General features: G+C 46.6%; 1 protein-coding gene across 1 annotated transcript in view; it reads right to left on the bottom strand.

Moving 5' to 3' along the window:
- Positions 1-26,747, bottom strand: part of LOC107107195 (connector enhancer of kinase suppressor of ras 2-like) — a 579,263-nt gene that overhangs the window by 315,148 nt on the left and 237,368 nt on the right. The window contains exon 2 of the mRNA XM_015407453.1: positions 18,314-18,477. Within this exon, the coding sequence (XP_015262939.1) occupies positions 18,314-18,477 (164 nt within the window). The remainder of the gene's footprint in view (positions 1-18,313; positions 18,478-26,747) is intronic.

Below are 26,747 nucleotides of genomic sequence, written 5' to 3'. Positions count from 1 at the left end.
CATGACAAAAGGAGCAGGGGGCAGCTTGGGGAAAGGGGGGGTTTTTGGGGGGGGGGGGGGCGGCAGGGAATTGGCACCCTGCTAGTATCTCCCCTCAAACGGCGTGGCTCCGCCCCCAGCGTGCGACGTCACTTCCGGGTGACGTGCACGCGGGGGTGGGGTTTTCCCCGGGCCCCGATTCCGGCGCGCCGGGAATCGGGGCTCCAAAACGGGGGATTCCCCGCCCCCCGGCTGCATTTGGCAGCCCTAGTTGGGCCATGGGCTGGTGATGGGCTCTGACAGCACTTAAATGCCTTCAGCACTCACTTCTGGTTGGGCCACCAACCCGGAAGTAAGTTCCAAAGTTATTTAAATGCCATTGGAACCTGCATGAACCTTCCCAAGAACCTCACAAACCTCCATGGTTTGTGGGTGGATCATGGGAGACAGTTCTCCTGAACCCCTGGTTCGTGAACCACGAACGAGCCTGGTTCATGCTCGAACTGGGGTTTGCTTATGCGTTCGTGCCAATCCCTACTGGTCATGTATTAATGACAAAGGAATAAAATGAGCATTACAGGACTTGTATTCTTAAATCTATTCCTCGTAGTAACAAATAGCATTACCAGCTTCAAGTCAGGGCCTGGAGTTCTTCTAGAGTTACAACTAGGGAGCAATGTTCCCTCTAATTATTCTCCCTATTAAGTGGAGTAATTCACATCCTGAACAGAATACAACTGCTGTAATCTTAAAATGGGCAATGGGCAGTGTAAGACCCTGCACATCTCCAGATAGCTGCTGAGTGGGGCTTCCTGTGTTAATAAGCGGCCGCTCACACACAACTTAGAGGGAACACTGCTGGGGGGGCAGGTTGCCCATCCTCCTGCCCCTAGACCCCAGGCTCCTACTCCTGCCCAAGTTATTTTTATTTATTTATTATTTGGATTTCAATGCGACAGCAGGAGCAAAAAAAGCAGGGGAGAATCAGCAGAACACCACGATATTACTTCCTCGTATGAATCCAGTAGTGACATCACTGTTTCATGCAAAGCTCTAGGAGTTTCCCAAACCTCTATGATTTTTACAACAGAGATGTGGGGAATTCTTGGAGTGTTGTGAGATAATTTCTGCAATCACTGCCCCCCCAGTTGCTAGGTAAGGGCTGACAACCCTAAGACCAACTGATCTCCAGAGTACAGAGATCAGTTTCCCAGGAGGAAATGGTGACTTTAGAAGGTAGGCTCTATGGCATCACCGCTCCGCCTTCTCTTCCCCAAATTCTGCCCTCTCTAGGCACTGCCCCCAAATCTCCAGAAATTTCCCAAGCCAGAGTTGGCTACCCTACACCAGTGTTCCCTCTAAGCTGAGTTAGTGTGACAGTTTTTTAGCCTCTGGCTCACAGATTTTTGTCTTAGCTCAGGAAGGATGATTCCAGAACAAACTAATTTATGCAGTAGCCAAATCACTCACTCACAACTTTAATGTCTGTAGCTCATAAAGTAGAATTTTTGCTCACAAGACTCAACAGCTTAGAGGGAACATTGCCCTACACATACAGTATTCAAGCATTTTCACTGCAGACACTGCTCTTAAACCAATGGTACATAGCTGCGTTCGTATGGATTTAATTGCCCCTTTTCTTCTCACATGTAACACAGGAAATTAGAGAAGATGAGCTCCAAGTATCTTGATAAAGAATTAAGCCTCGAAAACATGACATTAAAATACACATTCCCCCCCACAGGACCTTACTGGCATAACTATTTTTATGACAGCACTTCAGCTTTAATACTGAACTAATTTAAAATGGGATGTCATCTTGTCCCTCTGAACAGACACACTCCCATGACATATTTCAATCCATCCCTACTAGTACTTTCCTTCCATTACTGAAAAGCAGGTGGACTCTGCAGTGGGGATTAGTGAAGTTCCATTCATTTTAAGGGGGGGGGAGAAGCCAGCTGTTTTCTATTTTTGGTAGGGCTGTGTCTTTATAAATAGCATTTTACAGCATCTTCTTGCTGGATAGGTCTCAAAGAATAACTTAGGGTTAGGGTTAGTCCCCAACCTTTCTGAGCCTGTGGGCACCTCAGGAATTCTGACACAGGGCAATAGGGCTGGCAAGTGGGGGCGGGTAAACCCCCGCTTTGGAGGCCCGATTTCCCCCGCCGCGGAATCGGGCCCCAGGGGGAACTCCGCCCCCAAAGTGCAGCGTGGCTGCATCACTGGAGGTGACGAAACCACGTCACTCACGTTGGGGGCGTGGCCCCGATCATCAGAGGGAAAATTCTATGGTTTTCCCTCCAACGATTGTGGCCACGCCCTCAACGTGAGCGACGTAGCACATCACTTTCTGTGATGTGCTGGCGGTGCATGCACGCGTGCATCACCAGAGACCTCCTGGAGCCCAGCGAGGCTCCCCCGCCGCCAAGGTAAGTAGACTTGGCAACCCTAGGGCACAACAACCCCAAAATGGCTGCCAGAGGAGGTGGAGAAAAACACACAGAGGAAGCTCAAATGAAGGGAGAAGAAGGTTAATTCTAAAAATACCCTGGGAAAGAGGATTGAAAGAAAATAAGCCAAACACTGGAATGGTGGCTGCCACCAAAACAACATTATTTTAGCCTGCACAGCCAATGAGATCTTCAGTGGCCAATCAGAAGTGATGCCAGACAAGAAGGCCACCTGGCCACAGCCACCTTCTAAGAACACTTGCTGGGCACCAAGAAAGGTGTCAGCAGGCACCATGGCACCCACAGGCATCATGTTGGGGACCTCCGTTCTACGGATTACCAGGTAAGTCTCACAAAACATTTCAATAATAAAACATCCTATATGAACCCACGAAGCTGTCTTATACCAGGTGAGATCACTGGTCCATCTAGTTCAGTATCGCCTGCCCTGAGTGGCAGTAGCTTTCCAGGCTGCCCGGGAAAGTCATCCCAACATCTGTTACCTGGAGGGACTGAAACTGGAATTGTTCATGAGAAGCCAGTTCTCTACCACTGAGACACAGCCCCTCCCTTTAATTACTATTCCTTTTGATCTTATCAATGATATGACTCCTATGACAACCACAAGAAAGGTAATTCAGAAATGGAGATCCATATTCCTCTTTAAAGGTGAACCTCTGCTCCTAACATAGGCAATGGGTATGGAATCAAGAATTCAACCTGCAGGGCTGTACTCTACAAATGTTTATGCTCTATCTCTCTCTCTATCTATCTATCTATCTATCTATCTATCATCTATCTTTCTATCATCTATCTAGCTATCTATCTGCAACTATTTAGTATACATATAATATGCATATATTATACATATAATGTACATATAGATAGATATAGATAGATATATAGTTGCATTTATTGATTGATTTGATTGATATCCTGCCCTCCCCAATGAAGCAGGCTCAGGGTGGCTTACAAGGCCATTGGCATCATAAAAAACATTAAAACAATAAAAACAGTAATGTCATAAAAACACAATCCGAAGGTGCTATATATCTATATGCGATGGCAAAAACAGTTCTAATTGGCCACAGTAGCGTCAGCGATAGTTGTACAGCTGGTGGTTGGCTCCTGGGCACATTGTTCCTCAGCAGGGCTTTTTTTGTAGAAAAAGCCCAGCAGGAACTCATTAGCATATTAGACCACACCCCTGACAGCACAGCTCATTAGCATATTAGGCCACACCCCCATGTTACCAAAAGTGTGGTCATCCAACCACACCCACCTTTTGCTTCTTATTCTCTTTACCTTGTTTGTTGTCAAAACCCAGGGCTTTTTGCATGTTAGGCCACACACCCCTAATTGTAGCCAGTCCTAATGAGTTGCTGCTTTTGGGTGTGGCCTATTATGCTAATGAGTTCCTGCTGGGTGTAGCCAACTTGGGAGCCAGCCGGAACTCCGTTCCTGTGCGTTCCTACCCAAAAATAGCCCTGTTCCTCAGTATGGACAAGGGTATTACCAGGCGGCCAGGGTGAATTATAGGGCCTAGCTTAATTGGTTGATGTTAAACAGATTAATATGGCATCTTACCCAAATGATTGGCGGAAAAGCTCCATTTTGCAGACCCTGTGGAATTGTGATAGATACAGATATAAATGCAACTGTTCAAAGTATGAAAAAATGAAATTTTTGAGAATAACACACACACACACACACATATATATAGCTATTCTATCTATTGTGTTGAGCCAACTTGCCCCCTCCTTATCTATCTATTGTGTTGGTCACAAAAATGTTTCATTTGCTTCATACTTTGAATAGCAGCAGTCAGTATTCTTAATTTACTGACAATATCAAGGCAGCAGCCACAGAAAGGAAACCAGAAGACAGAGGCCCTCCTGAAAACTGTCAGAAAAACCAAGGAACTGTTTAGCCAGGCCTATACTCTAGAGCAAAACTTTTCAAGCTGTGTTCCCAGGAACTCTGGGAGTTTCTCTGAAGTTTACTGAGCAGTTCCTCAATTTAAAAAACCCTTTAAAAATTGATATAGTACTTAAAAGAAAGTTGGTTTATCACTGGATGCTTTTGAGAAGAGTTCCTCAGCAAATAAATGGTTGTGCAAAGGTTTCCTTGAGTGTGGGATGCCTGAAAATTATTGTGTAGGAGTGAAGATCTAGATTTATATCCTTTTGCCATATTTTCTATTATATCGGATAATAAAGGTCTGTAACCTCCTGACTTTAGTCTAACGTAGCCCCCAGAACGTCCGAAGTCTTGCTTGCAGAAAGGCTTACAGGATGCTGAAAGTTTCCACCAAGCCCTCAAGGTCTATTGCCTTTTATAATCAAAGTGTACTTAAGTTGGAGAAACAGTTTGCTCAAAGGCTTGCTTCCAGGAGCACTGTTATTTCGACTAGAGAGTGTGAAATTTGCTGCTTGAGAAACTGAGGCATTTCAGAGGAGAACACTGCAGTTTCAACACTGCTGCCAATAGCGTTTATTAGCCTTGCTGGGAAAGAAACTTCTCCATTTTTGAATCTGGCTTCACTTATAAGGGGTTGAGTGGGTGCAGAGAAGAGCGACAAGGATGATTGGGGGGGGGGGGGGGGGGGCCCAAGCCCTGGGGGGATAGGGACTTCGGGATGTTCAGTCTGGAGAAGAGGAGGTTGAGGGGGGACATTATTGCTCTCTCGAAGGATTTGAAGGGCTGTCACTTAGAGGAGGGCAGGGAGCTGTTCCTGTTAGCAGCACAGGGTAGGACTCGCAATAATGGGTATAAATTAAGGGTGGGAAGGTACCGGCTGGATATTAGGAAAAACTTTTTTACAGTAAGAGTTATTCAACAGTGGAATCAGCTACCTGGGGAGGTGGTGAGCTCCCCCTCACTGGCACAGTCATTCAAGGAGCAGCTGGAGACGCCCTTGTCAGGGATGCTCTGGGGCAATCCTGCATTGAGCAGGGGTTGGACTAGATGGCCTGTATGGCCCCTTCCAACTCCGTGATTTTGTGATTCTCACATGGGATGTACACATTTCTCAGGGTATTTACTAGTAATTGTTCTGAGAATTGATTGGGTCCTGCAGGCTGATTTGACTTTACAACCTGAAAACTCGCCCACATATTCCAAACTGAGATCGATGGGCATCAAGAACACTGAGAACTGTGCAGTGTCCTTCTCAGTAAGATATGTCCTGAACAATCCCAACCGAGTTTATTTGTCCCATCTGGAATTTCTGGGTTGAATCCTGTGCACGGCCAGCATAAATTGCTGGAGGAAACAACATTTTCCTGCCTTCCCCTTCTCCCAGAAGCTCCCTCTATATGTCAAAAAGGCAATGCTGGGGATTGGGAGACCCATAGAGGAGGCAAAGAGTGGCAATTTCACCCACTTTTCTAGCCTCACAGCAACATCTGTGTTCCTTAGCTTTTTGTCTGTGTGGGTCCCCCAACCTTCAGTGTTGTCCCGCCGTGGCGGTGGGACTGGCGCTATCTGCACCGAGCTCTACGCAAATCCCGGGGAAGAATGGTTGTCTCATAAGCACTCGCGACCCCAAACCCCTCCCTCAACACCCCCAACGGGGCTGGAGGAATCCGGAAGAGAAAGGGTTGGGGGAACGGACTGGCACGGACTGCGTTCAAACGCTGAATAAGAGGGGGAGGGCCCGGTTGAAAGAGCGAGACAGGTGGAGGGTCCCAGCCTTACCCCTGAGATGTGCAGACGCCGAGAACGACAGCGTTGGCCCCGTCGTACAGACAGGAAGTGGGAACTCCCTTACACGCCCAGCTCCAGGATAGAAGCACTGGGTATACAGGAAGGCAGGACTAAAGAGGGAGAAGCACCACGAGATAGGAGATCACGGTGATGGACAGGTGGAATAGCCTATAGGTTTATTAATCACGAAAAGGGGTGGCACTAAGGGGAGAGAAGGGGATATAAAAGAGAGGAAGCTGAAGAGTGCCGGGGAGGAATTCAGAACCGATCTTCCAGCCAACACAGAGAAAGAAGGCAAAGATGGTTGGTCTGAGGAGGTTGTCTGGGGTGTGACGCAACCCCCAGCACTTCCAAATCTGAGGCGCTCGTTTCCTCTATAGAATGTCAACACGGCTACTGGGTTTTCAGAACCTGGGGACGACCCGGAGTGTGACAAGCATAATCTTTTCAGCACGCAGAAGGGTGCAGGGAAAACTGGAAGATGGGAAGACTCCACGCCTGACAGCGTCTTATGCTGGAGTATTGATAGAATCCAATGCTATATGCCTATACATTCCTGTTTGCCTCAAAGAGGACAACTTGGGTGGCATTGGAAAGCCTTAAAGGACCCTAGATTGCAAGACCGTACCCCCATTCTTTCCCCAGAGCTGAATCTATAATATAATGTTGGGTTTCCTTATTTATGACAATATCTGTGTCTTGCCCTGTGGATTTCATTTGCTGTAATGTTGGCATTGTGCTGACCTGGATGGCCCAGGCTAGCCTGATCTGGCCAGATCTTGGAAGCTATGAAGAGTTGGCCCTGGTTAGTACTTGGATGGGACACCACCAAGGAAGTCCGGGGTTGCAATGCAAAGGCATGCGAGGGCAAAACCACCTCTGTTTGTCTTTGGCCTTAAAAATCCTACAGGGTTGCCATAAGTCAGCTGAGACTTGACAGCACTTCCCACCACCACTGTTGACATATTATTCATGAAGCAGATTGCTTTAAGTGTTTTAATCATTTTTATTGTAATTCATGCATTGTTTTATGTAAGCCGCCCTGAGCTGGCTTTGGCTGGAAGGGCGGGGTAGAAATCTGATAAAACAAACAAACCAAAAGGCAGTTGCCTTCAACTAGCAGCATCCTGCCAGAAGCTGCTTTGGTAGTTCCTTAGCCCCATCCATGTATTTCCCACTGTACTATTAGTAAAAATCAGCATGCGGTTCATCATAAGGTTTGATGCTGGACGTTACACTTTACTGGCTCTCAAAATGCTAATTACAGAGTTAGATATTGCAAAGATGGAAGCAAATGAGATATCATTATCTTTAGCCTCTACTTGCAACTGAGCTGCAGGTCAAACTCATCTGGACAGAGCAGTCCTTTGATGAGAGCTGTCAATTGTTCCTCGGGCTCATAAACGCACACACACACACACACCCTCTGCTTATGGAGCTTTCATGAGCAGAATCTCAACGGGTGATTCTGCATCTAGCATTCGTTCCACATTTTCTCAACTGGGAGGAAAAAGTGCAGCTCAAAATCACATTCAAATACCCCGGGCCAACGCCGTACTGACTGCAAAGTCACCCCTGAACGGCCATCAATCTATGCAGAAGGTACCATAAAATCAGCCCCACCTACCTCACAGGGTGTCTGTTGTGGGGAGGGGAAGGGAAAGGAGTTTGTAAGCCGCTCTGAGACACCTTTCGGTAGTGAAGGGCGGGGGTATAAATCCAATCTCCTCCTCCTCCTCCTTCTTCTGAGGAAGTGAAAGCAGCATGCAATGCAGGGGGGAATTTCAGTTCCAACAATGTAAAACAATGGAGGGAAAAGCCAGTGCAGAATCAGCCAGGAACTCCAATGGCATTTTATAGAAGCAGCAGGCAATGGAGCAGCAGAAAAAGGGAACAGCCTAAGAGTCAAGAAGGTCAGATGCCAAGTCCCCTGGGGCAAAATCCGACCATTAAAAGACGTTTATTTATTTATACTTTAGATTTATAAATCACCCAGTCCCTGTGTACAACAAAAGTTAAAATCAAATACCACGTCAAAATTCATAGAGTCAGTAAATACAGTCAATAAATTCTTAGAATACTCTTGAGATGGTGTAATTAATCTGATCCTTAAAAACCCATTATGGACCACGTTGCCGCCTCGCAGGTGGGGCGCGAGGAGGGAAAGACGGAAAAGATGGAAGAACAGGGGGAGGTGCCAGCTATGATGGAGAAAGTGTCGCTGCCCTCGGCCAAAAGCCTGGAGGAAAATCTCTGCCTTACAGGCCCTCCAGAACTGCATCAAGTCTTGCAGTGCCCTGGTGGTGTTTGGCAGAGAATTCCACCAGGTCGGAGCCAGGACTGAAAAAGTTCTGGCTCTGGTTGAGGACAGCCAGATATATTTGCGGCCAGTTAAGCTGCTCCTCCCCTTGCCATGACAATCTCATGGAAAAAATACTGGGTGTGGATATGAGAACATAAGAACATAAGAGATGTCAATGTTGGATCAGGCCAAAGTCCCATCCAGTCCAACACTCTGTATCACACAGTGGCCAGAAGTATCTGTGGCAATGGGACCAGGCAGCACTTTGGTCCAGTGAACCCCACTCCATAGGGTTGCTATCCCTCTGACGAGGGCAGAGGTTCCCTTGATTTCAGGGCCCCCAATCCGCCACCAGCCAGGGGGAACCCTGACTCAAAGAGCCCTATCCCATCCGACATACCCAGCCAATGACGTCACCCTATGGTAACCATGGAATTTTTGGCTTAGGAGTGTCCCGCCTGATGTGCCCGGTACAATGACGTCACCTCTGGGTGACATCATTGCAGTGCGTGTGCCAGAAGACTCCCGGATCAAGACTGGATCCCGCCAGCAGCCAGGTAAGACCTGGCAACCCTACCGCTCTACCAAAGTGGCCCTCCAACAGATGATCACAAAACCACAGCAGAGTTCTTATGGCGGTGGTGAACTGGCATCTGAGCTATATCGTTTCAGAGTGTGCGTGGGGACTCTCCATGACTGAACGCCCCTCCATATAGAAATCTAGAGCCCTTCTCCCTGATACGACAGTTCTCTATGTGCAGGGAGCTGTTGGAATAGGACCCAGGCACTGCAGGAAAGAGAAGAAACAGGCACACTTTGCCAAGGAACGAAGTTCCAAGGGGGCCTGGATAGGGTTACCATCACATGCTCTACGTATGTCACTTCAGAAAAAACACTTTATTCTTTCATACTCATAAAGCTGCACGTTTGGAGTCTGAGAAATGTAAGGAAGAAAGACGTTTGGTCCAGGCCTGGAGAAATGATGGCTGGCCGCACATTCAGTCACTGGAGCTCGAGACTGCTGTTTGAGGTGGTGACGACAGAGACAGAAACCCATCTCGGATGCTATAAGAGCCGAAGGATGCAGCAAGCTGGGAGGCGGCCACCGCTCCATCTGATCACATGACAGGAGAAGGTACATTCATAAGCCACACTGAGGCCCACCAATGGGCCAGCTTGCCAAGTTGGGTTGTTCCTTCACTCCTCTCCGGCCCTCTGCTGGCCTCTTCCTCCATCCGACTGCTCTCAGTCACTGCCCTCAAGGACAGGTTGCCAACTCTGGGTTAGAAAAGCCCTGAAGATTTGGGGGCGGAGCCTGGGGAGGTTGGGATTTGGGAAGAGGAGGGGCCTCTGTAGGGTATAATGCCATAGAGACAGACCACCCTCCAAAGCAGCCATTTCCCCCCCAGAGAAACTGAACTTTGCCACCTGAAGATCAGTTGTAATTCCGGGAGATCTCTAGACCCCACGTGGCAGTTGGCAACTCTACTGTCAGGATCCACTTGAGCTGGGTCAGACTCCAGGGTTGCTTTTTGTTGGGCAAGTGGCCCAGGATAGAGCCTCAGAACAAGCTGTTTCCTTTCACTCAATTTCCCCACACTGCTCTGCCAAGTACCTATTCCCACCTGTCAGGGAATAGGTCTGGCCATTCCTCCCTGGCTGCTCCTGGGCATACCTTTGAAATGCTTCCCCAAGGGATGGCCAACCCTGGGCTCAGCCAGTCCTCTCTCCCCAACCCACTGCTGGGGAGTGACAGGCCCCTGGGCCAATGGATACACGCCTTGGATTAGTGAGCTCCCTGGCCCCTCCCTCTGAGCTTCTTTAAAGAGCTGGCTGCCCTGCCTGACTTCCCCTGAGAAGGTCAGTTCTGCCTGCTGTCCCTGCCCCCCCCACCGGCATAGCTCCCCTGGATCTCAGCACCAGGGTCCCTCCTGGTATAAACTGGGCTGCATTGGCTTATGCTGCTGAGAGCCAGCTGGGCTCCTATAAAGCCAGCTGACTCCCAAGTAGACTGGTCAAAGCCACACCCTGTTGCAACCTGGCAGACAACTTCCTCAGCTTCAAAGCTTGATGGTGGGGCTTGCTGTCCCCTGGGGTCAGTGCAGTGGTAGTGGTGCCGACCCCAGACACCTACTTAAGGACCAGCTCCATAAATGGACCTGCCTGGACCCTGCCCATAGTACAGCCCTAGGAGAATCCCCTCGCCTCCCATGACAGCTGTAAATACTCTCCAGGTTAGATCCTGGCCACACCCCCACCTCTGGCTTTCTCCAGAGCCTGGCCTACGCAGAGTTCTCCAGTGACTCCACTGGGCCCAGTTTGGGCTGGCCTCTCCCCTGTGTAAGAGTCTCGGTCTCCGCTGCCACTCTTTCATTGTGGCCTGCCTGGTTTATTGGCTCACGGATATTCTGAAGGGGTCTACAGAAATACAGTGGCCATTCACGGGAAAGGGTGTACAGAGTGTACAATGGGTAGGACTCTCTCCCCAGGAGTCCTGTTCAGATGTTAACGTTGCACATCCCAAGAACCTACCAACACTGCATAGATCCTCCCAGTATGTGCAGTCACTGTTTGTGGGAACAGGGGGAAAGTATGTATTTCCCATGGGTGTACAGATCTGATCTTTTACAAACTGACCACCGGATTTTTCAGGATTTCTGTTTGCGCCTGTCGAGGCTGTGCCTCCATGGCAAATACTCAGCTTGCCCTCATTCACACAATGTGGTGGCTGTGCTTATTGTGAAGACTGTGGTCAGTGCATGCTGCCGAGATGTGCAGCTGATATGCTCTGGGTGCATGTGAATGGAATGTCTGAAAAGGGCTCCCATTATCGGGAACCCCGAAAAGCCAGTAGGCTTGCCAACCTCCAGGTGGCAGCTGGAGATCTCCCGGGATTACAACTGATCTCCAGGTGATAAAGTTCCCCTGGAGAAAGCAGCTGCTTTGGAAGGTAGAATCTATGGCATTATAGCCCATTGAAGTCCCTCCCCTCCCCAAACCCCACCCTCCTCAGGCTCCACCCCCCAAATCTTCAAGTATCCCCCAACCTGGAGCTGGCAAGTCTAAAAAACAGGGGTTTGTAGGCATGCACAACAGGATCTGTTACATGTTCCAGTGAACAGAGGTGAGTCGAGAAGGGAAACTGCTGCCTTTGGAATATCTGAAAAGGGCTACATTTGCCTCATCCCTGAGAACTGACTCAGAATTCAGACTTCTGCTCCCAAAAATATTGGGTGAAAGCACAGAGAGGAGAAAGAACAGCCTATCCTCAAACAAAGCAGAGTTTATTTTAGAGCCATTTGCTGCCCAGTTGGCTCATCATCCTGCTCAAATGCCCCCTTTTAACTGTAAGAGACCTTCACTGTACTTGAACATTTTCTGGCGTGTTACACTGCCCCTTCCATGGGCAAGCAGAATTTATAAGAACTGGTCTTTTCCTTTGGTGGTTATGGGGGGGGGGGGCATTTCCAGAAAGAAGCTTTAGAAAAAGACTTTTACAGACAAAACCTTTATCACTGAACCAGTGATGTAAAAAAATTTTTGGTATAAAATGAACTCTTACACACTTGTGGTATAGCAAGGTAAAGCTGGAAAGCATCTCTGCAAGAGAATCTGGAAAGGGGCAGACACATTATCTTTGTACAAGTTGTTTGTGGTGGAAAGGGCTGTCAAGTCGCATCCGACTTATGGAGACCCCGCAGGGTTTTCAAAACGAGAGACTAACAGTTTGCTGTTGCCTGCCTCTGCGTAGCAACCCTGGACTTGCCTGGTGGCCTCTCATCCAGATGCTAACCAGGGCCGATCCCGCTTAGCTTCTGAGATCTGTTAAGATCAGGCTAGCCTGGGCCATCCATGCCAGGACTTGTACAAGTTAATCCACTTTAAAGTAATGCATGCAAAAATACCATCTGGATGGTTTGGTGAAGGTTGCCCCCTCGATCTGTTTCTGGATGAACACACTGTGGGTATCTAATTCCAATTCACCCTGCCAACTGTACAAAGTTCTGAGGCACGTGCCATTTCCTTGCAGGGAGAACGGATGAGAGACAGGTTCCCTAGAATCTTTGTAGTCAGAAATAAACCAAAGAGCAGAGAGCAGCAAGAAGGCACACTTGCCAGACAGGGTTAGCCATAAAGTACTATCAGCCCTTCCCAAAAGCAGCAGCTCACCCTTGGCAGCTCCTGGAAAGCTGTTTCTTGTCAGCCAGTTTGAAAACCTAGAACACTTTTCTTTTTTGCTGGCCAAATTCACACCAACAGCCTCCTATTTACCAGGGAGAGTCCTGATTTCCTGGTGCCTTTTCCAAGTAAATCATATTCCCATTTTGCCTCTGGGGGAGATGTTGGGAATGTTTTTTTTTTTAAAGAAAACATTGCGCACACAATAATTACTCCCATGTATTCTCCTTCCCTTCCATACATCCCTATCCATAGCAAACACTGCTGAATGTGTTTGTCTTGCAGCTATTTTTTGAGACATCACAAGTTCCATTTGTGAGATTAACAGAACAGTCCTAAACAGAGTTACACCCCACTGAGCTCACTGACTGTCAGCTAGCTGCCATTTTTCATGTGTATTTGTCCTTTCCTGACTGTGGCGCTACGGTGCATGCTTGCTCGCTCGCTTTGCTAGCTTGCTGTAAACAGCGATAGGGAGGCGCTCCTAAGACCGTGCGAACTGGCGCTGCCAGACTGGGTTATCTGACTAACCTTGAGAAAGAGGGAGGGGCTTGCGTTCCACCGTTGGTGTGAATATTTCTGCTCTCATGAGGCACAGAGGCTCTCCTGCTCATTATGTAACCTCCCGCCGGGAGAATTCCCGCGCGCGCACTTGGATTTCATTTGCTTAGCCATTTGCAGCATCACGTTATATGAAGGGATGTATCCACCCCATTCCTAACAATATCCCTGTAGACCATGGCAACGGACCTGTAATCTAATAAAGCATAATGTTTCCCTGAAATCATGTGTGGAGATTTACTTGCTGTTGAACATGATACTGACTTTAATGGAATTAGGAGGGTGTAACTCTGCTTTAGGATTGCACTGTAACAGTGCTATCCTAAACACAGCTACATGCTTCTTTTAAAGTCTTTAAAATTGCTTAGAAAGTTGTAACAGCTGTAGGATTGCATTGTAAAAGTGTTAAATCTTCTCTTTTTCAAAGGAAAATGGTCTGGTAAATTTAGTAGTACTTCCAGCTTCAAAACTCTATAGAAGACAATCTGTTGCAGACTAAATGAATGCAGCAGGTGTGGGTTTTTTTCCCATTTAGCTGAAATTATTGTACTCTGCCTTTCCACCAAGAGAAAGGAGCTCAAGGTGGCTTATAAATAGCACAATCATAAAAAAACAGGACAAGCACAATCCCCAAAGTATACTTTTAACACATAACTCAAAAAGGAAAGTCTACCAAAAAGGACCACCAACCTACAGACGTAACAAAATGCAATCATAACCGTACATATCCAACCAAAAGCCTCCGAAAAGCCAATCACTTTGCAGTGCCTAGTAAGAACCAAAAGCCTCCGAAAAGCCAATCACTTGGCAGTGCCCTGTAAGCACTGACAAGAAATGTGCCCACCTCACCTCCACTGGAAGACCACCCTAGCGGGACAGGGATCCAACTGAGAAGGCCTGAATTTGGGAAGAGGACTATAAAAATTTAAGAGATTGGGGAAACTGCTAGGAAAACTTGAAGGCAGCAAGAAAAGAGGAAGACCCAACATATGGATCGACTCCATCAAGGAAGCCACAGTCTTCAGTTTGCAAGGCCAGAGCAAGACTATGACTGATGGGACATCATTAATTCATAGAGTCACCATGAGTTGGAAGCGACTTGAAGGCACTTAACACACACAGTGAAGCTGGCACATGGGCTCATACAAGAGGACAATGTGTAACATTCCCCAAAACTAGGACTCAAGAAAGGGGCAAATGCATTCAAAGATGTCCCTTATAAGTGGTTGTAATCTCTATTTTCCACATTTGGAAAAGGAGGGTGGAAGAGTTATACATTCTTTTCTCCTTTTTTAAACAATCATCTTCCAGTCTAATTATCACTGCCATCTGGCACTTCTGCATCCTCAAGACTTAGACTTCCATGCATGAGCATAAATGTGCACAATGTGCAGATTATAAAGTCACTGGGGTGAGCCCAAATGGAATGGAAGAAGAGAGATGGCACAGAACCAGATTAAAGTATGAACACTGTGGCTGGCGGTTAGAGCGATGATCAGCAAACTTGTGCTGGGGCCTATGAAAACTGAGAGAGGGACTACCACAATGTGGTGAACATGGAGCTGTCCTTGAAAACCACTCAGAAACATCCATTTGTGTAGAACACAGCAAGAAGGCAGAGTATTGGTGCTAGTTGGAGAGGCTCTGATTCCAAACTGCTTTTTAGAAAGAAAGAAAAAAACATGGACTGGAGGAGTTTAAAACCGTCTGGATGTGTTCATTAAGAAGAGCTGTTGAAACAAAAATTTCAGGAACTCGAGCAAAAATACAGATGGCATACCAACATTTATTTGGATTTACCATTTTCATTTTCTCTGGTTTTTAAAACTGCTTTTCCATTCAAAGGCTGCTCTAGCAGCTCTTTGGGTATGAACTGAAAAACAGGAACTCATACTCTGAGCCCAGCATAGGGTTACCAATTTTGGATTGTGAAATTCCTGAACATTAGGGGGGGGGGTAAAGTCTGGGAAGGAGAGAGACCTCAGTAGGGTATAATGTCATAGAATCCACCTTCTAACGCAGCTGTTTTCTCCAGGGGAATTGATCTCTTTGACCTGGAGACTAGTTGTATGTAATTCCATGAGATCTCCAGCCACTAACTGGAGACTGGCAACCCTAGCCCCAGCTTCCCTGCACTTTCATTCTTCAATACCACCTACCAGTCTCTGCAGTAAATCCTGATCTCTCTGTGGCTGTGTCCTTTCCCTGTCATGCATCTTGTGGTCTGTCTTACTTATTTTGCTGTTTAAAGCACTGATCACAAGATTATGTTAGGGACTGTGACAACCTAGCACCGTTCCCTCACTCAGACACAGGATTTTCTTACTGGTTTTTCCTTCTTTTCTGGCTAAGCAGCCCCTTTATCTATTTTCTTCTTTTCTGAAGATCTATGGATGTCCCACCCTGTCATTTGATTGTATTTTGCTGCTGGCTCAGCACAGGAACTTGAGGGAAGAGACAAGATCACCTCTTAAACTTCTGAAAATGGCACACAAGAGACTTTAGAATGTTCAAAAATAAGATATTTTATTCAACACAGAGGGGAAAAGTCAGGTGAATCAGGGGTAAAATGTCTGAGGTGAATCTAATATAACTCTGTGACTTATTATAATCACAAACTCCAGTTCATATGTTTCCAGCAAGCGAGAGTTTTAAAGCTTTTCACAGACTTTTCAATACACTTCCTTGAGTATAACTGACTCTTCAGATTTCAGAAGGCAGGGATATACTACCAAGTACCCAAATTCCTTCTCTAAACACTCCAGGGATCACTCCAATCTTTGAGCTATCTCCCTTATCAACTGGGCAGGGAATCACTTCTCTAACTAGAATATCTGTTCCTTTTTCTGGCCTGAATGGGGTCTTCACCAATCCTCCCACTCCTCCTGGCCAACCTTCCCAGTTCTCACTCAGTGTTAAACTTTTCTCAGTGCTAAACTATCCTCAGTCAGGGCTAAACTGTTCCAGTTCTCAGTCAGCAGTCAGTTCCCAAATCTTTCTGCTCAACTGACACTAGCCAATCAAATCCCTTTGAGCAGGTTGTCACTCAAGGCTCTGAGAGGCATTAACCCTTCACAGTCCTTCACATGTTTACACAGCACTTATGAGCTTTTACAGCACAGTCTGTCACAAGGTCAAATTGCATGTTATAATTTTCAACTAGTCAGCTGTGACTTCCCTCCCAGCATGGTTCCCAGGTTCTGATCTGCCATCTGATCTGCCATTTCCCCAATCTGAAATGGCCCCATTTCCCCCCCTGGGGGGGGGGGGGTTTGCACATGAAGCTTATCAGAATGTACACATACAGCCCCAAAGGACACAAGCAGCACATCCTGAAGCCGTTTCAAATCAGGAAGATGAAAAGAGTGAAGCTTCTTCTCCATGCATGTTGCAGTCCTGATCTGAACTAGCTGATTGTGTAAAAAGGATGTAAATTGACTGGTAGCTATTAGATTGTACAAACTGATTATTATTGTTGATATTGCATGTAATGAATATATACCTGTTTTAGAATATTATGAATAATACACAATGCACTTTATAAGATGGAACATATAGAACACTTTAACTTATAAAAAAGGTTTTTGCAGTGTATATATTTGTTGTTTGACTCTTCTAACACTGCAGCTCGAGTTTCCACAGCTGATCTGAACTGGAGCATAGAAAATGGGTTTCCAGCAGGCACCTAGCAGCTGACGTGCAACCGTCTGATTCAAAGTCAGGGAACCCAGACACAACCCACTGAGAACTCATAATCTGGCCCTTAAGAACTTGGAGGAATGGATTACTGTGAATGAGTCTATCTCCTGGGTTTGGCCTGAAGCGGTGTGCTGCAACGGGAGGGCAAGTGTAGATGTCTCCCTTCTGGGCTTCGCTAGAAACTGGGTCTGTCCAAGCCTCCATCAGGGCTTGGAGGAGGTAGCCCCCCTCCATGTAATGTGTAAAGAAACAACGGTTTGGATTCTGGAAAAGACACAGAGAGGGAAGCAGAAAGGCTCTGTAGGGGGCTGGGTTGAAGCACTGGAGGGGTGCAGAATATCTCTCTCTCTGAAAAGGATTTTATATAGCACAACAACATGATGAATGCAGTTTTCTGAGGACCGTGTGTGGGATGGGGGTTAAGTGCAGGCAAGTCACTTCCGACTTATGACAACCCTATGAATTAATGACCTCCAAAACCTCCTTGCTCGGGTGTTGCAAACTGAGCCCCCTGGCTTCCTTTTCTGAATCAATCTGTCTCAGGTTGGGTCTTCCTCTTTTCCTGTTGCCTTCAACTTTTCCTAGCATTACTGTCTTTTCCAGTGAGTCTTGTCTACCAAAGTATGATAGCCTTAGTTTGGTCATTTTAACTTCTAGGCGGAGTTCAGGCTTGATTTGATCTAGAACCCACTTATTTGACTTTTGGGCGGTCCACAGTCTCCATAAAACTCTCCTCCAACACTACATTTTAAATGAATCAGCTTTCTTCCTGTTAGATTTCTTCACTGTCCATTGCTGACTAGAGGGGCTCCTGATTTTATGCACATACAAGCACTTGAGTTGCCAGCTCCAGGTTGGGGAATACCTGGAGATTTTGGGGGTTAGGGTGGGATTTGAGGAGGCATGGGACTTCAAAGGGGTATAATGCCTTGGAGGTCACCTTCCACAGTGGACATTTTCTCCAGGTGAACTGATCTCTGTCACCTGGAGATCAGTTGTAATAGCCGGAGATCTCCAGCCACCACCTGGAGGTCAGAAGCTAAAAATGAGAGATCACGTGAGGAAGTGGAATTCCAAAAGCAACATCCGTGACAAAAATAATGAAGAGTCAATAAACATAAGTTGCAAAAATGTTTACTGTAGTAATTTCTGTAGAAAACTTTCTTCTATTATCGCTCACACGCTAACGAATACTGCGCAATGAACAATTCGTTTCACAATATTTGTGTTGTCTGAGCCTGTAGCAATCCCAATTCTTATCAATCACTACTTATCAACTCCTGAAGGAAACATTTCATGTTTACTAATAACAGAACCCAAGGTCTTCACAATGCAGAGGTTGGCAACCGTAATAAGGACTTCCTTACCTTGGATTGAGAAGATAACACGAAACACGTTGTGGAGGGAGTTCTAAGGTAACAAACTCACTTACCAAAGCGCAGAGCAGATCCACCGCTTCCAGAATGAGTTCCTGGTGACCAATCCGAGTGACCCCCAACTCTTCAAGCTCCTGATGAGTGATGTGCAATAGCTGCTCTCCATTGATCTTTTCCCTCTCAAAGTTCTTTATGTATTGTTGGAGGCAGTCATCAAGGCCTGGTTTAAAACAGCAACGATGAAGACGCGAAGTTAGAAATTTAAAAACGAGTAACACTTTGCTGGCTCATGGCAGCTTCAGAAGTAAGACTGCCTTTCATCTCAGCGCACCACAAAGGCTATATTCTTTATGAAGAGGATGCAAGAAGGAACAATAACATTTTATACCGGATGCAATGCCATGCATCTTTTATACGGGACACATTTGAAATCAAGCGCCGTATCCCATGACTAGGGATGCTGTGAAACCACTACCCGATTTCCTATGGTGAGATGAGCTATTGAGTGTATATGGGTGATACAGATGCTGGGAAATTGCAGCCAATCACAATTGTACAGTGTGTGCAGCCATAAAAACACACATATGTATTCATGAGTACCTACATATAGGGCCACGCCATTTCCTAACCCTTTTTCTCAGTATGGTAACAAACCCAGAATGCAATGCTGGGTCACACAATTGTTGCATACAGTTGCTCCAACTACAATCTGAAGGGGTACAGCTCAGATGAAGAACTAATCAGCCCAGAGCCTAACTACACAATATGTGCATGTCTCTGTGTGTAAACTACCATCAAGTCGCAACTGACTTATGGTGACCCCAACAAGGGGCAACCCCAGCAAGGCAACTGAGAAGCAGAGGTGGTTTGTCATTCCCCTTTTCTGAAGTCTTCCTTGGAGGTCTCCCATCCAAGTACTAACCAGAGCTGACTCTGCTTAGCTTCCAAGATCTGATGAGATCGGGCGGTACCATGCCACCTTTCCTCCACTACTGCTCCCACATAATGTCAAGCACATGTTTGCTGGGAATTTCCAGTTGAAACTTAGATTCTCCATAGAATCCAGTTGAAACTTAGATTCTCCATAGTGTGCAGACAGAGGGGGCTTAAGCCTTCAATGTTTTCTTTTCTGTCTTGAAATGGCTCCAGGGACTGCTGCTTGCCCATTGGGGAAAATGGGTGTATTGATAATCCACTCATATTTTCCAAGTGGGACAACCCGAGGCTCCCTGGGGTTCTATTATTTTAGAGGTTTTGACACCCTTCCCTCATTTTTTTAAAACATTTCTTATTTTCTTGCAAACCTAGAATCATAGAGTTGGAAGGGGCCTCCAGGGTCATCCAGTCCAACTCCCCGCACAAGGCAGGAAATTCACAAATACCTCCCCCACACACAACCCCAGTGACCCCTGCTCTGCGCCCAGGAGAGGGTAAAAAAACAAAGAAACCCCAAAACCCTTCCACGATCTCTGGCCAAACTGGCCTGGAGAACAATTGCTTCCTGATCCCCAAAATGGCAATCAGCATTTCCCTGGACAAAAAGAACTAAGTACTGATGCAACCCTTCCCGCCCTCCCTTCTCATGAACTGCCTAAGTTCACAGAATCAGCATTGCTGTCAGATGGCCATCTAGCCTCTGCTTAAAAATCTCCAGAGAAGGAGAGCTTCTCCTAGGCTTGTAGGAACATATTCATTATCTGTACGTGGCCCCATTGTGCAGATTTTTGATCCACAATCTGAGGCCATTGCTCAAAATTAGATGTAATCATGTGTTGTGGCCTTAATGAAAGACCCCCAGGCCTCCAGAGTCTCATCTATACCACTTTCTCACAGAGTACATGCCTAGCAGATACATATTCTGGGGGGGGAGGTGACATTCAGCACTGTTAAACATTTAAAGTGTTGGACTAATGCAAGGGAGACCCAGGTTCATATCCCATAATAAAAATCTAACAGTCTAAAATTGTAGGTATCCCATGATTGTTCACACAACTCAGTCCATCTACAAGGGATGTGTAGCTACAGGGATGTGTAGGCAAAAACAGACTGGTCCCTGCCCCCAAGGGATTTACAACCTAAAGCCGATCACAGGGAAATAGTAGAGCAAAGAATGTAAAGGAGATGCAGAGATGAATGTGGGCATCGGCTGGTACAAATACTTAAAACTTGGTTCAAGTTGAATATTTTGATTTCGTTTTCCCCTTGTGAGAAACCGGCATTTGTTTTCATCGGTTTCTTTTCTTATAGGCATAGATGGTGCACCAGAATGGTGGCTAAAAACGGTGGCTAAAAATAAACTCCACAAAAATGGGACATGTTGTTCCTCTGAAGGTGGGGGAGGTGCCATTTCCATGCCTATGACATAGTTACTAGCAATGAGAAACTGTAGTAAACTTTGTATTTAGAGAATGGCCAGATGAGGATGAAGAGAAGACTGAGGGAAAATGTGAATGAACTCTTCATATACCTGAAGAACTGTCTTGTGGAAGAAGGAAGAGATCTGTTCTCTGCTGCTCTAAAAGGAAACCACCTGGACACGGTTGACCAGTAATGTGTGAACAGCTAATGAAACAAAAAGTAGCAGCAGAACAAAAGATGTGCCCGAAGAACCAAGCTGAAGGCACATTAAAACTGATAAATCTCATGCTTGTGCGGATTGTGGCAATGAGAGCTGAACACATGCTCTTTTCTTGCTGTTGTGATTGGGGCAACTGTGTGTTTAAATACATGGAACAGCTGGGGTTGCCAGCTGATGGCTGGCACCCTTCTGGAAGTTGGGGCGCAGGGCATGGCGAGCACTGTCATTGTGCAACGTGATGTCACTTTTGGGGAAAACTGAAAGTGACATCATGGTGTTCTAGGAATCACCAAAAACTCCATGGTAAAACCAGGGCTATTTTTGGGCAGGAACGTACAGGAACGGAGTTCCGGCTGGCTCCCGAGTTGGCCACGCCCAGCAGGAACTCATTAGCATAATAGGCCACACCCAACAGCAGAAACTCATTAGGATTGGCTACATTATGGGTGTGTAGCCTAACATGCAAAGGGTTCCTGCTACAAAAAAAGCCCTGGATATTGACAACAAACAAGGTAAATAGAATAAGAAGCAAAAGGTGGGTGTGGCTGGATGACCACACTTCTGGTAATGTGTAGGTGTGGCCTAATATGCTAATGAGCTGCTATCTCAGGGTGTGGCCTAATATGTTAATGAGTTTCTGCTGTTGGGTGTGGCCTATTATGCTAATGAGTTCCCGCTTGGCTTTTTCTACCAAAAAAGCCCTGGGTAAAACCATAGAATATCCAGTGATTCTTAGAGCAACGGTAATGGCAATTAAAAAAAAAAATCTCCTGCCACCCAAAGGAGTGGTGGCAGGAAGCATGAGCTATCTGCGGGAGTTCTTCTGCCACAGCAGGAGACCTGGCAATCATATCCCTGAATTTAGCAGAGTCTGAGATTTTAAAAAAGGGGATTGGACAAGTTAATGGAATACTGGTCCATTACTGGTTATTAGTTTTGCTGGCTAAATGGAGGTGGTTTCTCTCTGAATTCCCACTGCTGGAGGGTAACAGCATGGTGGACAGGTCCATCAGTGGCTAGAGGTGAGGTGACTAAAGGGAGGCAGTGCAGAGGCAGTAAATGCTGTGCAGAGGCAGCAAACGCTGCACACCAGTGCCAGGAGTCAACATCAACGGAAGGCCATGGCCTCTATGCCCTGTTGTTGACCTCCAGGGGTGACTGTACATATTGATGGCACATTGTCCGTGACAAGGCAATTTTTTTTGCACTCTTAGGACCTAAACTGGAAGGTAAATATTCTTTCCAGTATATACAGCTACTTCTGACACAAGGCCAGATATATTTGTGGCCCCAAATAGAAACTTTTTGGTGTGCCACTCAATTCCATATTGGAACATTCCAATTTTGGTCCTATTTTATTTATTGTTAATTGCCTTACATGTGTTACAGGGACTCTGTTGCTTGCTGTATTTTGCATTATTTGATGTCTGAAGAAGGCTCTTGTGAGCCGAAATGCGTCAGGTCATATACTGCCCTTTTTTGTGTGTATTTGTAACTTGGAACATTTTATGAGGCTTTATTTGGGCCCCTACTAGGTTTCTATATGTCTTTGTAATAAACACTCTTTTGTACACTTATGTTTTTAACTTTTGACCCTCAATAAGTTTTCTAAACTCCCTTTGGAGGTTTGTGCTTTGTTGGATTAGAGTCTTTCCCCTCTTTTTTTTTGGTTGGACTAGATGGACCACTGGTCTGATCCAGCAGGGCTCTTCTTATGTTTTTAAGAATGTTCAGGCTTCTGTGCCTATGTCTTTCAGGCCTTGCAGGGTCTTCTGTGTGTGAAAGGATGCTAGATGAGATGAATCACTGGTCTGATCCAGCAGGGCCATTCTTGTGTTTGCGTTGTCTTTTTTGGACTACCAGAATTGGCAAGTACAGATATGATTTGCTTTTAATCAGATTTCTAGATCTCTTTCTAACCGACTGTCCTTGGCACTCATGCTTTCAAAGGGCAAAGGGGGGGGGACTAGAAAGCAGAGAGGAAAAATAGCTTATTTCAATTTACTACTGAAATGGTCTTAGAAATCATCTTTTAGAAGGGCTATTTAAATGACAGTAAACGGAAACGTTTTCGGACAGCGCTGGCTCTTCAGCTTTGAAATGGAGATGAGCACCGCAACCCTAGAGTCGGATTCGACTGGCTTTCGAGCAAGGGAACCTTCACTTTCAAATGTGCTCTGGTCTGCGCCCTTGTTTGTGTGTGACATGTTATTTCCCCCTCCCTCGAGTGCACATTTCTCTTTCGCTATTTTAGATCCTCGGTTTACTTCACAAGGTTCTGTGTTATGGCAAAGCATCTCTGAAAGAATGAGCCTGCCGCGCAAGCCATGCGCTTTCAGGATCAGGCACCATTTCTATAACCACTGTTTCCTTTTATGATTGCCCCCAAATGGGCTCTGTATTAAATGAACTCCTCGTGCTGGTGGCTTTTACGGGAGGAAATAAATCCAGCACACCATCTCAATGAAACCATCCCTTCCAATTTTTCTTCCATTACCAAAAATCACCATTACCCCATCTCATTCCAAGAATCTATTTAAAGGAACTGCTTTCACACACAGTGGAATAATGCACTTTCAATGCACTTTAGTGATTGTCTACAACTGGATTTTCCAGTGCGAAAAGGAAAATCCACTTGCAAACAGTCACTAAAATGCATTGACAGTGCCTTCTTCAATGTGTGTGAAACAAGGAACAAGGACTGAAAGTTTTTGCAGGCTCCATCCCTGTAGTATGGGAGGTGCCCAAGGCTTGGGAGGCACAAATGTGGGGGAGGGAGTGCTGCTTCCACTCCTGTGATTTTTAAGGTAAGGTCTGGACTACTGTTTTTGTCATAGCCATTTATACACCATTGATAGCAATACATAAACACAAAACAGACATGAGCTTTTAACACCATTCTTGTGGTCAGAAAGAGGAAGAAGAGTTGGTTTTCATACCCCAGTTTTCTCTGCCCCAAAGAGTCCCAGAGCGGCTTACAATCTCCTTCCCTTCCTCTCCCCACAACAGGCACCTTATGAGGTAGGTGGGGCTGAGAGAGTTCTGAGAGAAACTGTGTGACTGGCCCAAGGCCACCCAGTGGGCTTTGTGTGGAGGAGTGGGGAATCAAACCCATTTCTCCAGATTAGAGTTGCCGCCCTTAACCACTACACCATGCTGGCTCCCGTACTGGAGAAATGAACCACCGTGTGTCTCCACCCCACCCCGCAGTGTGGAAAAATAATACACAAAACTTATAGTTTAAAAACAACCCAGAGTCATCACAGGATTTGGTAACTGAGGGCTGCTGCAAGAACACAGGTAGAGGGGGAAAGGTTGAGTACTGGCACCTTTTGGGAGGGGGGGTTGGTTCTCCCCAGTCCTAAGGGAGGAATTGATGGAAATCTGCACAACATCATATATGAGCAGTGGCACCTTTCTGTTTACAAAAAGGAAGTGCTGATCAAAGCAGCAGTTTAAGCATAATGTCCATGTTGAGAGATAAACTAAGGTCCTTTCCTGCACTTGGATCTCATCCCTGGTTTTAACAGAGTTCAACTAGGGACACAATACCTTGCATTTATTCCTGGTTATAACAGCATCCGTTTATCCCGGGACAAGTGTGGGGTGAAACCGGGGTGACCTCGATGTAATGTGGAAACAAAAAATACCCCGAGATCATCACAGGGGTGAAATCGCGTGTAGTGTAGAATATAAAAATACCTTGAAATAATTACAGGGGTGAACTCGCATGTAGTGCAGAATGTAAGTTCGGGGACAGGGTTGAACCAGGATTTAAGGTCTAGTGTGGAAAGGACCCAAGTTAGTGGATACTACTTGCCATGAGCGCATTTCTATTTGGTGGGCAATAAAGGCAAAATGGTAGCTGCCATTCTCTCGGGATTAGGACGTCACACAAGCACCCTGGATTTGCCCCCCTAGCCTGCTGTCACAGCGGCCTGGCAAAGTGCAGTCCAGAGAAGATGAAAGGGAAGCTTTCTCTTGTCTGAGCACTCAAGCCCAGAGATCCTTTGGCACCCCACCCTTAGCTCTCCACACCATCCTCACAGTGAGACCAAAGTGCAGAGATATGATCAAAATACATGGATCATGCCTGAATTCCAAACATCCACAAAAGGCTAAACTTCCACACAAGGCTGTGCCCACAGGAAAATAAAAGATGCCATATTTACTTCTCACTGCTGGAGAAGGAGCAAGAAAAACAACGGCTTCATTCAAACATAATGGAAAACCATCGCCTGGCAGTCCATGAATGAGTCTTGGAAGGGATTTCCAGGTCATGGAATCACTGTCCCCCCCCCCAGTTCATTAAACCCCCGCCCCAGAGGCCCGTTCCCCGGCGGCGGCAGAGCGGGCCCCAGGGGGAACCCCACCCCCATGTGCACATCACCAAGAAGTGACGTGATGACACCGGGCATGCTGGGGGCGGGGCCACAACCATCGGAGGGAAAACTCTATGGTTTTCCCTCCAATGGTTGTGGCCCCACCCCCAGCGTGCCCGGTGTCCTAACATCACTTCCTGGTGACGTGCGTGCGGCGCCCGGGAGTCCCCCGCTGCGGCTGAGAAACGACTTGGCAACCCTATTACTTCTCCATGTATTTTGCTGTTGTAATGAACTGGCATCCTGTGACTTGGGCAAATGAAGACTGATACAGTACAAAAAATAAACAATGGTTTGCAATTCTCATTTGCAATTATAAGCACAAACTGTAAGTTACTGATTTGGATGACATGGCAAACTAGGGTTTACTGTAATAAACCAAAATAACTCATTAGGGTTCATCGTAATAAACTGAAATAACTAATTAGCTTAACACAGAAAGGGGGATGAGGTCCATGCAAACGCACCTGAAGCTTGCCTCCCTGCGGCTTATTCAAGCAGCATCAAACCACAGTTTAGCATCACCATTGACTCATCCCCCCAAATTTGTTGATTTTTATCTTTTGAATCAACATGTAACTCCAGCCCTGACCTGGATAGCCCAGGCAAGCCCGATCTCGTCCGATCTCAGAAGCTAAGCAGGGCCAACCCTGGCAAAGTACTTGGAAGGGAGACCTCCAAGGAATACCAGGGCTCAGAATGCAGAGGCAGCAAGGGCGTAGACTTTCCAATTTCCCGGGGGGGGGCTGGGGCTGGGGCTGGGCCAGAGGAGGAGGAGGAGCTAGTGACATCATAGGCCATGGTCACTATCTATGGAGGTGGACCCATGTGGGATTTAGGGATGGGCTCCCCAGAAGTTTAGGGAGGCCTGGGAACCGCCCTAGCAATGTCCCTGGGCTGGGCTAACCCCAGGAACAGTTGCCTTCTTAGCACACTGCTTAGAAACTTAGAAAGCCCTCACACACCCCAAGGGATGTGTGATAATATCAGGCCATACCACATTGCAATAAAGCCCCTACAACTGTATACAGAAATACTGAGCTTCCCTACCATTTGCCACAACTAGCCCACCACACAAGAAGAAGAAGAAGAGATTGGATTTATACCCCGCCCTTCACTACCCAAGGGAGTCTCAGAGCGGCTTACAAACGCCTTTCCCTTCCCCTTCTCACAACAGACACCCTGTGAGGTAGTTGGGGCTGAGAGAGCTCTTGACAGTAACTGCTCTTTTTCAAGAACAGGTCACATCAGCAGGTGCAAGTGTAGGAGTGGGGAACCAAACCCAGTTCTTCCAGATTAGAGTCCGCACACTTAACCACTACACCAAACCACGACACAACCAGGATCAAGACTCCTAAGTGGACCGACAGACAGGCATACACTCGTTTGAGAAACTGAGTATTACATTACAACACCTTTGGAACATTACAGATCAGTAGAGGCAGCACTGCACAGTGGTCAGAGTTGCAGATTGATGTCGGGAGACCCAGGTTTGTATTCTCTCTGCTGGCTGAGTGACCCCGGGCCAAA

This window comes from Gekko japonicus, unplaced genomic scaffold, assembly GCF_001447785.1.
Source record: "Gekko japonicus isolate JY-2015 unplaced genomic scaffold, Gekko_japonicus_V1.1 scaffold535, whole genome shotgun sequence".
Lineage (NCBI taxonomy): Eukaryota > Metazoa > Chordata > Lepidosauria > Squamata > Gekkonidae > Gekko > Gekko japonicus.
The sequence above is the reverse complement of the archived record's forward strand: the minus strand, read 5'-3'. Positions and strand labels throughout refer to the sequence as shown.